The sequence below is a fragment of the Ascaphus truei genome, chromosome 3, assembly GCF_040206685.1.
Source record: "Ascaphus truei isolate aAscTru1 chromosome 3, aAscTru1.hap1, whole genome shotgun sequence".
Classification (NCBI taxonomy): Eukaryota; Metazoa; Chordata; class Amphibia; order Anura; family Ascaphidae; genus Ascaphus; species Ascaphus truei.
In genome coordinates this window covers 138,953,992-138,972,864 of record NC_134485.1, presented here as the reverse complement: position 1 = coordinate 138,972,864, position 18,873 = coordinate 138,953,992, and the positions used below count along the sequence as shown (strand labels likewise).

The window sequence follows — 18,873 nt, the reverse complement described above, 5'->3', positions numbered from 1 at the left end:
AAAAGCCCTGTGTTAATTAAAGATTTCCAGACTCCTGTGGTTAGAGCAGGGTTGCACAAACTTTCTGCACTGTGCCCCGCTGCCTGCTCAGCCCCAGTACACGCGCCCCCACTTCCCGACGTCACATGACCGCGTATGCCACAGGGTCATGTGATGTCACGTCACATGACCCAGCAACATCATCTGATGATGCATTGCCCCCCCCCAAAAAAAAATCTCACGAACCCCCCAGTTTGCACATCCCTGGATTAGAGGAATGCTAATATATTCCAAGCCATAATCACATAAGAAACGTTTGTACAGTATAGTTGTTTTTTCTTTCATGTGAATTTGTCACTCTATACTGTAGGAAAAGCAGCAGGTTTTTCATACAGCAATACCACAAGGTATGCAGTGTTACAAACACCACCCTCTGGTCCCTGTGAAGATAAGTGGTTTGTTTATCTGAACAAAACAGAAGATCCTGCCGTGAGAGCAACATAAAGAGAGACTTGTATTCAATATGAGGTCGTTATAGGCTAATTTTTCAACAAAGCCAGAGAAAGCAATAGATGCTTCCTCTGCTCTTTCAATTCCACACAAGCAACCTTATTCAAAATCTGCTCTTTCATATACAGTAAATATAAATATGTGTGTGCGTGTTTAAGTTTTAGAATATGTGTATCGATATGGGAGCATGTCTTTGTGAGCAAATATGAGAGTGTATACTGTATGAGGCTGTATACCCTCTTATGTTTCTGTGGCCAGGGTTTGCTGGAGGAAAATGGCCATTGCATATCCCAGCAGCGAACTGAATGGACAAGCTGCAGCTACCTGTGGCTGCTTTTCCTTGACGAGTCTTTCTACAACTGCTTGTTTATATTGTAATTTAGGTTGTGCCATTCTTGGCTACCTGATGTTTAGAAATGCAAGCTTTCATGATCAAGTAGGAGGAGTGTTCTTAATGCACGTTTTCCTAAAGTAGAGGACTTGTTTAGCCAATCACAATAGTGATACTGGGCAACAATACTGACTTGAATAATTGAACCACCATTCTGTATAACAGAACATATTGTAATGAAACAACCAATCATATGGATTGGATTTCCAACCGGTACAAGGTTGGCAGTAATCCAGAGGGTGATCTGACCTGTTTATTCAATATTGTATGTATGTATATACTTTGTTTTTATTTATATAGCTCTTTGACAAAGTCCCCACCGGGATGAAACTCACCAATGTCCGTTTTGTTAAATTAAATTGAACTTTTTTCTCTTAGTTGTGTTTGGTACGTTTTTCTGCTGTGCACCACCTTCCGATTGTGTTTTTTATTTTATTTATATAGCGCCATTAATGTACATAGCGCTTCACAGCAGTAATACACATGATAATCATATAAAAAAAAAAAGAATACAGATAACACATGATGGGATGTGGGAGCTTCAAACCTTAAAGCCCTGCTTGCTGAGCCAGAGCAGCTACCGGCACCTACTTCAGAGGTAAGTATCTCTGAAAGTAGAGGGTCCCTGGAGCTGAAACCTATTAATTTCAGCTGTGGGGACCGTCTACTTTCGGAGATACTTAACCCCATGCTTCAATTCTATATTAAAAAATTTTTTTTTTAAAGAATTCGCCAGCTTGGATAGCTCCTTTAAAAAAGACAGGAAAAAAAAGTTAAATAAGAAGGGGGCATTTTAGAAGAGCGAAAGAAATACAGTAGCATAGCCATAGTAACAGACTGATGAGCTCAGAATGATAGGGATAAATAATAGATAAATTGGGTTAATTATTAAGCGGTGATAGTGCAGATCATGGCACTATTGCATGGAAGCTCCTATTGACTTAAATGGGAGTTTCTGTGTGATAGTGCCCTGATCGTTGCAATCACAGTTTAATTAATACTATATAGCAGAATATGGTGATGCAGGGACACAGACTTATTCAATAAGTCCTGAAGATGAGATTGGTGCAAACGCTCATTCAAGTCAATGAAATCTTATGGCCAATCGCTGGGTAATCATAACACTTCATGGCCGCTAGAGGCCAAATATGGCTCTAGCATTATACAATAAGTACATAGATACATAGTAGATGAGGTTGAAAAAAGATATACGTCCATCACATTCAACCTATGCTTAATTTAGACAACAGATACTTTATCCTATATCCGTACTTACAGTATATTAATCCAGAGGAAGGCAAACAAAAACTCCAGTGAAATATAAACTAATGATATCTTATAAGGGGAAAATAAATTCCTTCCTCACTCCAAGAATTGGCAATCAGATTACTCCCTGGATCAACATCCTTCCCATGTTTACGTATTTGGTATAAACCTGTATACCTTTCCTTTCTAAAAAGATGTCCAACCTTTTTTTGAACAAATCTATTGTATCAGCCACCACAGACTCCATGGGTAATTAATTCCACATTTTAACTGCCCTTACTGTAAAAAACCCTTTCCATTGTTGCTTGTGAAATCTCCTTTCCTCCAACCTTAAGGGATGACCCTAAGTCCTTTGAACTGCCCTTGGGATGAATAATTCTTTTGAAAGCTCCTTGTACTGTCCACGAATATATTTGTATATAGGCAGCAGAATCCAGACGAGGAAAAAGCGGAGCACTAAGAAATCAAGTGAGAGGGGGCTATGAACCTGATGTAAATAAAAATATCCTTTATTGATCCAGTGACATCAGAGGAAAATACATGTTCAGCTCGGCCACGTTTCGCGTTGACAAAGCGCTGTTGCGCGAAACGCGTCCGAGCTGCACATGTATTTTCCTCTGTCGCTGGATCAATAAAGGATATTTTTATTTACATCAGGTTTGTAGCCCCCTCTCACTTGTTTTCTTAGTGCTCCGCTTTTTCCTCGTCTGGATTCTGCTGCCTATTCATCCCTTTCGGCGTGATGCACATGAATCAAGCTGGACAGTTTTCAGAACATACCTGCCGTGAGTACATTTATATTCCTTCAGCTGGAGAGACTGTGTATCAGATGCGTGTGACTCTAGGGAGTTAGTCCAGGATTTTTGACAGGGTAGAGTGTTCATATACGGTCTATTTCTGTATATATCCAGGACACATGGATTATTGACTCCCATATCTGAGTTCATACATATACACCAACACAGTGGCACTCACCTGTATTCATATGGTTTCTGCCCACTACAAGTGTTTCTTATTATTGTCAAAGATGCTGACATTTGAAGCTTGAACACTGACACAGAGAACTCCGTTTCTCATTATCAATTGTTATATTTGTATATAGTTATCATATCCCCTCTTAGACACCTCTTTTCTAATGTAAATAAATCTAATTTAGCTAGCCCCTCCTCATACATCAGATTATCCATCCTCTTTATTCATCTGGTGGCTCTTCTCTGCCCCTTTTCCAATTTTAGAATGTTTTTTTCTAAGGAGTGGTGCCCAAAATTGTACTCTGTATTCAAGGTGTGGTCTTACTATTTTTTTATAAAGGGGCATACTTATGTTTACTTCCCTTCCATCTATTGCCCGTTTAATGCAAGATAAGATCTTGTTTGCCTTTGCAGCTACTGCATAATTTTGGGCACTATTGCTAAACCTGTTGTCTACAAGCACTCCTAAATTCATCCTCATCAAGGATTCCCCTAATTTATCCCAATTTAATTTGTAAGTCGCCTCTTTATTTTTTTTTCCCAAATGCATAAACTTACATGTATCTGTATTAAACCTCATCTGCCATTTACCTGCCCAAGTTTCCAGTGTATCCAAGTCTGATTATACACCTTACACAATTTAGGGCCTCATGCACTAAAGTCTGATAGAAAAAATCGCCAGGGTTTTTAAATCAACATTTTTGACAGCGTTGCTATCACGGTATGCAGAAAGCCCAGAATACCAGTGATAGCAACATTTCAACAAATGGCGAGTATCTGGCGTTGAAATGATCGGCCCTCTGAAAAGGGCTCACCCGGCAAGTTGTTTCTGCTGCAGAGAGAGAGACGTCTCTCTCTGCGCAAATCTCTACAGAAATTAAAGTTGTTAAATTTAAATTTTATTAATAGTGTAGATGAGCAGGGGTCTCAGGAGCAGAACCGCGTTGATTTAAGGTCCAGGGACCCCCTGCTTCCCGAGATACAGGCCCCGTTATGGGGTGCCGGTATCTCCTATGCATTGAAATGTTCCTGACACGTGACGTGGGACATTTACATGCATAGGAGATACCGGCTGTCACGATGGACCCAGCTTATTACGACTTTTAATTACCGGGATCATTGATTGAGCAAGCAGAGAGATAAAAAGAAATTGCGTTTATTCACCTAATGAACGCACACAACTATGTTACACAAAAATACAGTAAAAAGACACACTTACTTTGGAAACTGGGATAACAAAACGAATCTTTCCTAATTGCACACACACAGCAAAATATTCCAGGCTACGTCTCTTTCCTTTAGCCCTTGCTGTTGAATTCGGGTCACTTATCCTCTGAGAAATGTAGACGATTTACTCAGAGCTGGAACTTCTCCAATGGGACTGAATCTCAGGTGAATCACACAAGATGGAACTGATGGACACATGACAAACTTAGATGGATCTCTTAGAACTGATGAATCTTGAGCGGGGTTCAAATCTGTGATGGTGAAAAAACTCCTCTTCACCCCCACCCCCTCCTTCTTGATGTTACAGCAGAGAACAACTTCCCCATGGCCCATGGCCTGCACCAGCTTATAATACCACCTGGCCAAACCCCCTTTGCTCAGTGACAGAATATCTGCTTCTGGTCAAAGAATCCCCCCAGTTGCTGGCCAGCTGTTTAACCCCTTTGAAGCTCTAACTTTTTGTATACATCCTGGAGGGCATCTCCCCAGGGTCCCTTAAAAGCCAGGCCTTCGGAATGGTGGGTCATAACCTAGCAGGGCGAATCTTTTAATGTATCCTGTCCCCTGCCTGTCTTGTAAATCCCCCCACCTCACATAACAGTAACCTACACAAGGGCCATGACCGTTTATGCATTTACACACATGGTACTATTAATAAAATCATAACAGTCTACATGTATCTCTCCTAATCGTTTGCATACAAAAAATTAGAACATTAGGACCTTCCTTCAAACATAGCAAGCTTGGAGAATGGTTAACCCCCATTCTCTTTTCCCTTATTCAAAAACATTGTTACCATACTTCAAACATTATATGATTTTCCCCCTGAACCCTATTTTAATCAAACAAACCTCCGTCTTATACCTGGCTGGAGTGTGGGGATATACATTAACCCTTGTGTCCCATTTTTACCTTTTCCAGCCCTGTGCTGAAGCAGGGTGTCCCAGCACCTCTGGAAACGGTGAAACACAAATGGCAATTGTCTCATATTTTGCACACAGTCACAGTAATGAATACACAATGCCTGGGCCCAAGAGCTGACACTCTAGGACCCCAAAACACAGGTCAGGGGTAACCAAGTGGGCTTGACCTTTATTATAAACCTGGTTCTCCCTTCCCCCGCCACAACGGTACCCCATAACGGGGCCTGTACCTCAGGAATCAGGGGATCCCAAGGCTGAAATCAAAGCGATTCACCTCAGGAGACCCCCTGCTCTTGCACACTATTAATAAAAATGTAATTAAAGCAGCTTCATTACCTTAGCGGATATTCGCTAAGGCAAATAAGGGGTTAAACACCAGTTGTGTATTGTTTTTTTTAGATATTGTAATTTTATTGGAGGCCTAGGTGGTGGGTAGTGGGGCTTTTCTGTGTGTTTGTGTTTATTGTGGGTAGCGGGGGTGGGCGAAGGGGGTATTAGCCCCAAGAATGTGTGTTTAGGTCTACCGGGTGGGTAGCGGGAGCGGTTAACCCCTTCATTACGTTAGTGGTATTAACCGCTAAGGTTATGAAGGGGTTAGATCCACCCGCAAGACCCCAGCAAGGACTAAACATCCACCATGGGCCAAATATCACCTTCACCCACCCCCACTACCAACAATAAACATGGCACTGGTGGTTAACCCCTTCATTGCCTTAGCGGTTAGCTGCTAAAGTAATGAAATGTCCTGTAAATGCATTTTTATTGCATGGGATTCATGCCGGGGCATATCAGCTCCGGAGTCTCCCGGCATCAATCCTATGCAAGAAAAATGCATTTTATTTTCTAAGTGCCGGCTCGCATCTTCTCCTCAGCTTCTTGCCAACTTTTTGTGGTGAGGCGATTTGGAGAGGAAATCTCCATTCTAGAGCAGCGATCAGCCCCATTAAGCTGATCGGGGCTACTAGCATTGAGCAAGTTTGAGAAGCTAGCGATAAGCAGAGATAATCTGCTCTTATCGCCATTTTATCAGGGCTTACTGAGTCACTGTAGGATTTTGTTGTGATAAGCTTGTGATAAGGGGTTTATCACTGTTTATAGCATGAGGCCCATAGTGTCATCAGCAAAGATGGAGACTTTTCTCTCTATGCCAACCTCAAGGAGATTAATAAACAAGTTAAAAATCAAGGGTCCCAGTACCGATCCCTGAGATACTCCACTCCCACCATTAGCCCACCCCCCCCCCCCCAAAAAAAAGTTCCATTTATGACAACTCTCTGTTGTCTATCCTTCAACCAGTTTTCAATTGAGGTGCAAATATTTTTACCAAGCCTAATTTGCTTTATTTAGTACACTAATCTCTTGTATTGAACCGTATCTAAGTAGATCACATCAACTGCATTACCTTGGTCTAAATTCCTACTTACCTCCTCAAATAAACTAATTAAGTTAGTTTGGCATCAATATTATTCTGTACTAAATCTTCAAGTATCTTCCCGACTATTGGTATCAGGCTTACAGGTCTGTAATTCCCTGGGTGTGATCTAGCTCCCTTTTTAAATATAGGCACCAAATCTGCTTTATGCCATTCTTGGGGTACTGAACCTGTGCAAATGGAGTCCTTAAATATTAATTGTAATGGTTTGTTTAGTACTGAACTTAACTCCTTAAGAACTCTTGGATGTATGCCATCTTGGCCAAGTGTCTTATTTACTTTAATTATAGCAAGCCGCCAATGAACCTCTTCCTCAGTCAACCAATTGTTAATCAATATAGAGGGTGTGGCTTCCTCATGCAGCACTGCTATTGCAATGGATTTTTTCCTGGTAAATACAGAGGCAAAGAATTTGTTTAATACCTCTGCTTTTTCCTTAACTCAAATAGTCTTCCTGCCCATCTCACACTGAAAAGGGTCCTATATATATATTTTTGTTATTAAGGTACTTAAAGAACTTTCTAGAGTTGTTCTACTTTCTATCTTTTTTCATTATCTACTTTTGCTAATTTGATTGCCCTTTTGCAACTTTTGTTCATTATAAGTCTGATATGATGCCTCCGTCCCTTCTGAATTTAAGAATCTAAATGTCTGCCTCTTCTTTTTAATTTCCTCCCCTACCTGTTTATTTAGCCAAATTTGTTTAGATTTGTTTCTTGTGTACTTATAACCCAAGGATACACACTGATAAGTGTGCTTTTCTAACAATGTTTTAAAGACTGCCCATTTATCTTCTACAATTTTCCCTGCAAAAACATCATCCCGATTTATTCCTTGTAGATTAGTCCTTAGTTTATTAAAATCTGCCTTTCTAAAGTTAAAGATCTTTTTTGGACAAAAAGTAATCTGTTTTTTAGATAAACTTAATTTGATGCCCTTTGTAAATAAAAAATAAAAATATAAATAAATTGACCTTTAGTGCCAAGAAAACCTGGTATTCTAAAAATGCCCTATGACTCACATCTAATGATTTTTTTCAGATGCTGTAGTCATGCAAAATAGTTAGAAATATGTGAAATCATATATAGTTATAGATGGTGTGATGATCAGCATTTAAGTGAATCCTAAAAGTACTGTTAACTTTTTTTTTCTTTTTTTTTTAAACTGGCTTCTTTTATTGGTTAAAATACCTTTTATTTTAATATGAATTTTGAATGAATTCAGTTTTTCACAAAAAGATAACAGAGGAAGGATGTGGAAACTAGCAATAGTGGAACAAATAGGAATTGTAGGTGTTTAGTGAAGAGAGAGGCATAAAAAGGGCCAGCATTATGTCAATGGTATTACTAAAGGGAGGAAGTTAATAGTGTTATCACTGTATAGCTCAATGTTAGCACAGTTTTAATAGAGTACTGTTTTAGAGGGCTTACAGTAAATTTCCTGGTAGAAAAGGTTTAAAGGCCTCAATATATCCACCATGTAAGGAAGAATGAGGGGATAAGATATTCAATAAACTACAATATGCAGTATTTGCATGCACTTTTCACAACAACATTGGGTAGGCAAGAAACTTCCATGTCCAATGGAAGCTTGTAGTGTACTGTAGATAAGAATACCTCATTTTTTGATTGCTTTATTTGCATAAAAGATTTGCATATTACATAGATTTACACAACTTGAACCAAATTGCTACCTAAAATGCCATATTGATTTAAGTATATAAATAACAAACAGGGCAAGCATTTTCCACTAAATCTAAACGGAAACAATTGACTTAACTAAAGATCACAAATACAAGGACAGTTGATCCATAAAACAGTCTGTCTACAATGGTTGGTGACATCAAATATGGAATAAGCACATGGGAATCCAGTGGATTTTAATAGAATGAATCAAACAGAGATGAAACCCAGTTTACAGTCATACATTATGGAGGCAAAAAGGAAAGGTTTTCGGACAAAGTAGTGATTATCTGCTGTTATGTTTTGTGTTTTGCATATAGTGTTGTTTGGAAATAAAATCATCATTCTATTGCCTCACAACTCATCTCTCATGCTTTCTCTCTTCCATTTTTTTCTGTTCTGTTTATCTCCCATCCACCTGCTCACATTTCACCCCTACCATCTACTCTTTGATGAGGGAAGCTGCCAAAAGTTTACTACAGAAAGGTAAGGGTCATATCTTTGCTTCATAGTATCCAGCAAGCAAATAACTTCATACTGTACATGTCTTCTGAAACAATCCTTATGTTGAATAATCATATCAGAATTTTCATTTATTCACTGCTGGAAGCAATACTGAGATCCGATTACCGCTTCTAACCATCGCCGTTACCATTTTGAGATAAACTTATATGTCTGGAGCTTTGATCTATTTGACGGCATCTTGATCAACTGGTGCTGCCTTTTGGGTAGATGTGTCTATACATCTCAACTGTGCGCTATAAACCCTATTGAGAGTTCACATGAAAATTAGTATTAGGATCATCTCTACTGTCGGCTACTTACCTTTCACCTATTCCAAACATTGGAGATGCAAATTGAGAGAGAGACTCATGTTTAGCTACAACTGATTGCTAGTTGATGCGTTCTGATCCTACAGCTGTAGTTCCACTTCTCACCACATGTGATTTTAACATTATACACTGTAAATATATAGCACTGAGTGAGTTTATTATTAATACATTTTTATTGTTTTGATTTAAAATGAGGATTTGCATAATGACCTGTCTCCTAAACACTGTTTAGTTCTAGCCCAAGTGATTATTTTCACAATCTTTCTCATTCTACAGTATCAATTGGTTGATTTAAGAATTAAATATTTGGTGATAATGTAAGGTTTGAGTGCAATATTTGGGGACTCTTGTTTGGTTATCTTTGACCGTATTTTCTAATAGCTATGTCCAACTATTACACTAACATTATCAAACAGTACAATATGTGTTCATTCTATTGCTTCATATTACTGCTCCTCTAATCATGTTGATGTATCATCCATAACCTTTTAAATCAATGCAAAGTATTTTGTATGTTATACCAAGACAGCTATATATGGAGCTTGATACATAGATTTCCCCAGACATTAAGAGACTCGTGTTGCAAAGTGATGTTTTGAAATTGGTTTAACAACAAAAAAACATGGACATTCCAAAATATTGATAATTAGACCATAGAAAGATTAACCATACATTGCAATAATTTTCCACAAGTCTTCATATAACTTCCAATTTATTTTAACCACTTCCACTCTGCCATGGATTTGTTTCATTCCCCTGCATACTAAGTTCACATCATTATTCAAAGGTATATTATCTTCTAGTAACATGCAAACTGGGATTAATATACACCTGAAGGCATAAAATAAATTATATGTATATATATATTAACAAGAAAAAAATGAGCGCACAATCCTGTAGTGTGGATAATATGTATGTAAATACAGTTTAATAAAACACAAAGAGAGTACAGATCATATGAGAAATAATGATCCTGTAGCAACAATAAAACAATGCATATATAAGTTAAAATGACGTAACTTGCTGCAGCAATTAAGGGGTTAACCTGAGATGAAATCAGTCATTGTAAAAGTCTCAGAATATAGTATGCCAGGCAAATCCTCCTTATATAAGTGAACAGTAGTAATAGGAGCTCCAATCCATGCAGATGTAGAATATAAGATGAAAAAGGCACGCTCTCATGACAGTAAGCCCAGATGATATGCTGAACAGTAGATTGCGCTAATAGCGCGCCTGTCAGCTAGATGCTGTAAGTCAGTGAGCAGATGAAGCCTGAATATGAACACTGCTGGGAGATATATCTTACCGGTCGGCGTCGGGACCCGCTGATGACAAAACGGAACACCTCACGGGGTTCGGCGGATGATGTTTCCCAGCATGACCATTTAAAAGAATCACTATGCCTGTGCACTTGAAGTAGAACAGCCGGTAGGCAGGAACTGCTGCTGAATTCAATGTAGCAGTGCGTGTTCCAGTATGAGCAAACAAGGGTACAGCTGATCGTGTCTCAAGTGTCCTCCAATAGCGCAGCTTCCGGCATGATGACGTAAGTAGTGAGACTCTACGCATTTCGTCCATGATTCCACAGGGCACTCTAGGGGGGAAACAGAAAAAGGAAAACAACTTATCTGGTCAGTCGCAGTGCAAGCAGTGCAACCAGGATCACCATCCAGCAGCAAAAATAGATAGAATCCTGATATGAAAAATCCGCAGCACTCACCAATTCATGTGAAAAAAACAATTTAATGAAGCAACACAAGCATCAGGGGTGACATCAGGAAAAAAGAAGTGACGTTTCGGACCTCTCGGTCTTTTCTCAAGCTTCTTCACACAGCCTGAAACACAGTGCTAATACATATAGTGCTATCAATGAACAAATTTGGCGCTAAACCCTTACTCATACTCCTACGGTGGCTCATAAGGAACAAAAGAATGTCTATACATAGACAAAAACGCAATTCCCAACAGCAAAAAGTTCAGATGTAATTACCTTCATAATACCCTAAATGCATTTATATAAAAGGGGAGGAAGTCCTCATTACATAGTAGGCAGTATAAGAATAAGTCACACGATCTAACAATTCTGTGTGTCTACCATTAGAAAGCTCGTATGTGTGCGCATGCGCACGGGTATATCAACAAACGCAGCGCAACAGCAAACTGTGTGTAAGATCGTGTGACTACTGGTGAGTGCTGTGGATTTTTTTGGTCTTTGTTTTATATATACCGGCATATGAATGAGCTGGTTGTTTAGCTAGAAGCTTCAGCAGGTTTTCTTATTTCTTGTAGCATGTAAATGCAAAGTTAGTTATGTATATAGATCTGTACTTTACAGTATGTTTGTAGCATAATAATTACATTGACATGATACAGTAAATGTAGAAGCATGTTGTATTGGTGGAAGCGACAACATTGAAAGGACTCCTTCAAACTTCTTAATAAAGTTTCTTTTGGTATATAAATTGGTTTGTATGTGTACACTAAAGAGTTGAATTACTTTTAGGCTGTAGGATTGCTGCTTTTAGTTTATTTTTTATATTATCTATAACATTATCATAAGAACAGCTTTGTACTTGACAAACTTGATGAGGTTTAACTTCAGCCTTTCTAGCAAATAAGCCAACATAAGCATTCTTCATAAATTAAATAATAGTTTACAATGTTTAAAAACCTCATAGTTCTCTTCAAATGTTCTGTGGTAACAGAATTAGTAGGAAGTCCTCAATTGGAGTCATAAAAAGATTAGCATAAACTAGCAGGAGCTAAATATGCTAGTGTCGTAGGTGGATGCATAGCAAAGGAGTTAAGAGGTGTCAGGCTGTTATACTGTATTGTACCATAATGAACATCGCGAGGGAGGATGGCCAAGGTGGAACTAATAACAAGATTAACGCTCAGGCACTGCAAATCACTAATAAGATTGCTGTCCAGGTGAAGCCACACAACCCTGTAGTTATCAAATGTGCTTGATGTGAGCATCCACACACCAGGACCAACAGGACTATACATCACTGATGGTGGAGCATGTGTTGACCTGACCTGACTCTAAGGAGATGACCCCAGAGGAATCAGAGAGGCTTTATTTGGGTAGAGAAAAGAGATTAGCAGTTGTGGGTGAGCTAACTTTTAAAGAGTCATTGGACGAGATACAGGGCTCCACGTCAACTTCAGAGAAGCTTGCAGTCTCCCAAAAAAGGCCAACGGATGTTTTGGGGTGGAAACAGACCCAATTCCCATTGTTGGGTCGATTATTCCTGTTATCTGATGATGAGTGGTGTATTTGGGATGTTATCAAAATGATTGACTGGACATTCTGGATGCATCCAGGTAAATCACACAAAAAGGACTTGGTTAAAGTCTTTACTGATTGAATGCCCTATCAATATACAGGTTTGTAACATTTGTGGGTACCATTATCCTTATGTCCCGGGAATACAATATAGACACAGTGGAACAGAAAAGGGGGGAGTGACTAATAAAGATTTTATTGGGTCCGCACCAGAGGAGAGGGACTCCTGACCTCTCATCTGACACTACCAACCCCATTTTCATAGCACGAACAGTTGTGGAAACACTGTGTAGAATATGTCCTTAGAGAGGTACAATTTCTTTACACAGTGTCTGGGTGCCTGATAGCCGTAGGAAATTAATGGATAAAACTTACTCTATTGATTATTATGGCTTTTGACCCAAACCATACATACTGTGTGTCCTATTTATTAAAGTTGTATTTTACATTGTGAACACAGTTAATTACTATGTTCCATAATTAAAGTTTATTAATGTTAAATGTATCTATTCGCTGATGTAAGATTAAAAACATCAATGCAGTAAAAATATATATTAAATAAATATTTAAAAATAAAATATATTTTTGGCATGTTATCAAAGCTATAAAAAATATTTTTTTTCTTCTAAGTCATATCGTGGAATCCATCTCGCCACCCCTGAGTTGGCGAGATCAGAACCTGCGAGTTGCTTGCGAGTAGCAGTCGCAATGTGATTCTCGGAGCTACTAGAATTGCTCGATATTTCCAAAAATGTGAGTTTGAGAATTTTTGCAGCTCCCACATTTTATGTCTGAGCGGGAGCGCTACTGATCAGGGAGAAGCACTTCTCGAGCGAGTTTGGCATGTTATCAAAGCTTTCTGAATAGCTACATATGCAAACTCATTCAAAAAGTGCTCAAAATGTTCTTTGAGTTACTTTTCGAAGCTACTAGAATAGGCCCCTATAAAATCTGATTTGGTATATTAAAAAAAAAATAGGAACTTGCACCCACTCACTTTTTCTTCAATCCAACAAAGAATTCATCATACTATGGTGTTCAGGTTCAGGTGTACCCTCACCGCTTTGGTACTAGTACAAACAACAAATTCTAGACTGAACGGGCACTCAGAAAAAAAAGTCAAAATAAATCAACATGCATGTGAGTTGTGATTGTTTCACAAAGCATCCGGTCTAGTAAAAAGTATTCTTACATTACCAAAGGAAAAACTGTTGGTTACATATTTGCATTTATAGTTAGAGCAATGTTTCCTAGTTTCAAGACCTTTCTCCGTCTGGAGAAGGGTCCACGGGCTTGGAAATGTTGCTCTAACTGTAAATGCCAGTACGTAGCGAACTGTTTTTCCTTTTGTAGAAAAATAATACTTTGTATTAAACTGGATGATTCAAGGAACAGTCACAAGGAACATGTGAGTTGATTTATTTTTCTCTTTGGGGGGCAAGCTCAGCTTTATCTGATTTTGTTTATGCATTTTTGTGAAAATAAACTGTATATTATTGTATATTACTGTATGTTTCAGTACTATCCTTTTAAGCCTTGGTAGCTTACGTAAGACACCCTGTCCTCTTAGTGATATTTATTATCACTGTGCTAGATGCAAAATGTTATGACTCGTGCTTAAATTAATGACTAATGTCTAATGCTGAGGTGTGTCTATTGATTCATATAGCTGTAAAGCCTATAGTGCAAAATTGTATGGGATGGAGCTGGGACACACCTCCACTATGATTTGCCAAGAGTGTAAGACCCCAGTGTATCTGGTTGGTCTATTTGTACATCCATCCCAGGATTGACTGATTTGTCCAGTTCCATCCTGTTGCAGGGTACATGCAACCACACGTGGGTTTCTTGCAAAGGCTTATTTATTGAGCTTTGAAATATAGCACATAATAACAAAACAGCTTCTTTTCAGCATATAAAACAGAAAATAAGTACTGAGCGGGGCTTGGCCCTTTTCCCAACAAGGGCTGTTTAGATTCCAGCGTAACAGTACAGCAAACAGTTCATCAAAATAGTATAGTGAAGAAAGACCTTAGCAATAGTTCTCCCTCAGCAATTCATTATCTCTCACTGGATCAGACAGACTGCATGTGTGTGCAGCCTGGCATTTTTAAAGCTCTTTGATGAGGCAGCTGGGACCAGACTAATTGACAAGAGCTTCCCAGCTGAATATTAACCTGGTCACTGCTGCACTGCAGACCTAAACATAGGTCTGCCAGGCATAGGGCTGGTCACGTTCGTTCACCCTGTCACCCCTTACTTATTTCCTGAACCAGAGAAGCCACTGTATTTCAACCACTGACCCTGACCCACTTTCTACAGACTTTCCTTGGGTAGTAGGCTACAATGCTGCTTGCAAACCTCACTTGGAGAGTGTGACAGGGTGAAGCCATCCACTAACAGTTATGCCTGGGTGATATAAGTCTGAAAGCTTCATCCAATGTTTTCTCAGTTCCTGGAGCAACAGGCCCAGCGAGATGAGATGCATGCCCAGGAAACAGAAAAGCTCCTCCAAATGCTGGCTCCAGGTCCAGCCCCAGTCAGACAAGAGATTGCAAATAACCCACCAGTGATGCTGCCTAAATTAAGCTAACCGAAGACCCAGAGGCATTCCTCCTCACTTTTGAGCCAATGCCCACGGCTGGGCAGTTGATAGCTGGGTAATGACTCTGGCTCCACTCCTCATAGGAGAAGCTCAGGCAGCCTACCAGGCTCTTCCAGCAGACGAGGCCATGGACTATCAGCAACTAAAGGCTGCTATTCTGGATCTCCTTGGCATCACTGCAGAGACATACCGAAAGCAGTTCCGGACGGTCAAATACCCAAACAGAGACAGACCCCGGGTCATAGCCCACCGCTTAGTAGACTTATGTACCAGGTGGATACAACCAGAGAACCATACCAAGGCAGAGATCCTTGGTAAAAGACATGCTGCATTTTCCCTGGATTCAGCAGTCCGCTTGGTGGAAAACTTCCTTGGCGACGACAGCCAACAGGATAGCTGAGATCAGTTCGTGCACACACCAGTTGCTTCCGGTGATGCCAGAGGCAGGAGAGCAGACAATCGAGGGGTCCACAACCCGCCAGCTTGGGAGGTCCAGTCATCCTGGTCGGAAGACCCTTTCCCATCTCAGAGGGGACCTGGTACAGACTCCCGCAGAGACGCCCTTCCCGGACCTGAGACCATTGGATCACCAAGGGGAGGAAGCCACTCACAGTATCCCCCAAGAGCCTGGACTTCCGGTACCCATCCGGTGGAGAGGATTCCACCACCAAACAGAAGAGAGGATCCTGTCCCACAGCGGAGAGGTCCAAACACCGAATCCCATCAAGAGCCACCACTGACGACCGAGATTGCTGATTCAGGAGATGATGATATGGACTGTTCCTATGGCAGAACCACTGCCACTGTTTCTCTCCGAGGGGACCACGATCTGTGGTTGGTCCCGGCATCTCTGGAGGGGAAAACCGTAACAGCCCTGGTGGACTTGGGATCTGGAAAAACCCTGATCCTAGAGGGCCTAATTCCCAACAACCGACTATCCTATGACACTCCATGGAATATCGAATGTATCCATGGTGATACAAAGAAATACCCGACGGCGAACATCCTCCTCCGCATCAATGATTGGGAGGCTAGACTGCTAGTAGGAGGTGCTCCCTGGCAACCTGCTCCTGTTCTACTTGGCCAAGACTGGCCCCACTTCGGAACATTGTTGGCCCCTACTCCTGCAGGGCTTACTTCCCCGGTTCCGGAGAACCCTGGGGACTTGTTCCATGTTTCCCCAGAGATCTTTCCCCATAGACACTGCGCCCCGAAGACTCGTAAACAGAGACATGCGGAAAAAGAGGACTGGTTAAGAAAGGCTGGGACTCTTGGTAACGTTAGTCAGCCCAACAGACTGCAAGTCATGCAGGAGATGACCAGGGTGGGGAACAGACAGCTATGGGAATTTTGCCATAGGCTCTCCCTGACTTCCATCAGAGGCAGAGGGAAGACCTAGCTCTGGCTAGACAATATGAGAAGGTGGTACGGATCAACGATAACATAGTGAATGGACAAGGTGTAAGGGTGTTTCCACATTTCGAACTATTGAATGACATCCTATATCGTGTGAATAAGGTTACGCAGAGGTCATTCGACAAATGTTAGGCCCAAAAGGTTTGATTAAAACAGTGTTTACCCTAGCCCATACTCTTCCATGGGATGGTCATTTGGGCAGAGATAAGACCACGGACCGCATCTTGTCCCGGTTTTACTGGCCAGGCATACATGGTGACATTATGAAACTATGTGAGACATCCGGAATGCCAGTTAACTAGCCAAAAGAGACAGAAGCCGTCTCCTTTGGTTCCTCTGCCCTTGGTATCAGTCCCATTCGAGAGGATTGGTGTAGATCTGGTAGGACCTTTAGAACCCTCTACGAAGGGACATAAGTTCATACTAGTTGTCGTTGATTATGCCACCAGATATCCTGAGGCCTTCCCTCTGAGATCAGCCACTGCTAAACAGGCTGCTCACAGGCTGTTAGAACTGTTCTCTCGGGTAAGACTTCCCCAAGTAATGTTAATTGACCAGGGAACAAATTTCATGGCAAAGTTAATGCAGGATGTCCTGAAGTTATTGGAAGTTAAATCCGTCCGGACCTCAGTCTACCATCCTCAGACTGATGGATTGGTAGAGAGGTTTAACCGTACTTTAAAAACCATGTTTAGGAAGTTTGTGGACACTGAAAAGCGAGCTTGGGATGAACTTCTCCCTTTCCTATTGTTTGCGGTACGAGAAGTTCCCCAATCATCCACAGGCTTCTCCCTGTATGAGCTCCTATATGGACGCCAACCTCGGGGTATTCTCGACCCAATGAAGGAATCCTGGGAGGAGGAGCCCTCCCCATCCAAGAATACCCTTCAGTATGTCATAGACCTTAGAAACTGCCTGGACATGATAGGTCGGTTTGCTAAGGGAAATCTTAAATCTGCTCAAGAACGTCAAGGGAGGCAGTATAACCAAAATGCCTGCATAAGGGTCTTCCAACCTGGGGACCAAGTGATGCTCCTATTACCGACTTCAGAGAGTTAACACCTTGCGGTGGCAGGGTCCTTTCCAAGTTCTCCGCCGCACCAGGAAGGTGAACTATGAGATCTCTCAACCAGGGTCCAGGAAGGGTAAACAAATCTACCACTTAAACATCCTGAAACCCTGGAAAACTATGAGATTGCGACGGATTTGGGTCCACAGCCTCCAAAGGGTAGTACTTACAATGACCAGCTGGTCCCTATGGGAGAACAGTTAATAATGGAACAAAGGTCAGACCTACTGGAATTATGTGACCAGTTTCCAGATGTTTTTTCTGAGCTGCCAGGGCAGACTGATTTAGTGCCCCATAGGATTGAGACGGAACCGGGGGTAAAATTACGGTCCCGTCCCTATAGATTGCAAGAGGGCCAAAAAGACTTTTTAGAGAGGGAGATAATAGACATGTTGGAATTGGGCGTGATCGAGGAGTCCCACAGCGAATGGGGTCGCCCTATAGTGTGAGTCCCTAAACCAGATGGGAAGGTGAGGTTTTGCATGGATTTCTGAAAGGTAAATGCCGTATCCAGATTCGATGCATGCCAAATGCCTAGTTTGGATGAATTGCTTGACTCTCTTCGCAAAGCGGAGTATATCTCCATTATAGATCTCACGAAAGGATATTGGCAGATACCTTTAGCAGAAGAATCCAAATGCAAAACTGCCTTCGCCACCCCTTTCGGTTTATACCAATTCGTCACTATGCCATTTGGGTTACATGGGGCTCCAGCCATGTTCCAAAGATTAATGGACAAAGTGCTACGACCCATAGGGCATATGCCGCTTTCTTCTTGGATGACATTGTCATCTACAGTAGGCACTGGCAGTCCCATATAAAAAGGTTAAGGGCAGTCCTAAGGTCCTTAAGAGAAGCAGGGCTCACTGCCAATCCCCAAAATTGTGCCCTGGGAAAAGCCACTACAAAATACTTGGGCTATGCCGTTGGGGGAGGGATAGTAAGGCCACTTGCCAGCAAGGTGGCCGCCATAAAGGAAGTCCCAAAACCACAAACAAAGATGCAGGTCCGCTCCCTTCTGGGTTTAGCAGGGTATTATAGGTGGTTCATACCAATTTCTCAGAAATTACAGCACCCCTAACGGATTTTAGAAAAAAGAGTGTCCCAACCCAAATTAGATAGTCTTGGGAATGTCAAAACGCCTTTGACATCTTAAAAAAGTGCCTGTCAGAGGGCCCCGCTCTTCGGAACCCAAATTTTAAAGGGCCCTTCATGATTCAGACAGATGCCTCTGAGGTAGGACTGGGAGCAGTTCTGTCCCAACAATTTGATGGTGTTGA

General features: G+C 41.1%; 1 protein-coding gene across 2 annotated transcripts in view; it reads left to right on the top strand.

Moving 5' to 3' along the window:
* The window catches only part of DOC2B (double C2 domain beta), a 1,409,852-nt gene that overhangs the window by 472,211 nt on the left and 918,768 nt on the right, over nt 1-18,873 (top strand). The window contains exon 3 of one of the 2 annotated variants that reach the window (XM_075589563.1): nt 8,844-8,867. The exons of the other annotated variant lie outside the window; for it this stretch is intronic. Within the exon in view, the coding sequence (XP_075445678.1) occupies nt 8,844-8,867 (24 nt within the window). The remainder of the gene's footprint in view (nt 1-8,843; nt 8,868-18,873) is intronic. 2 annotated transcript variants of the gene reach the window in all.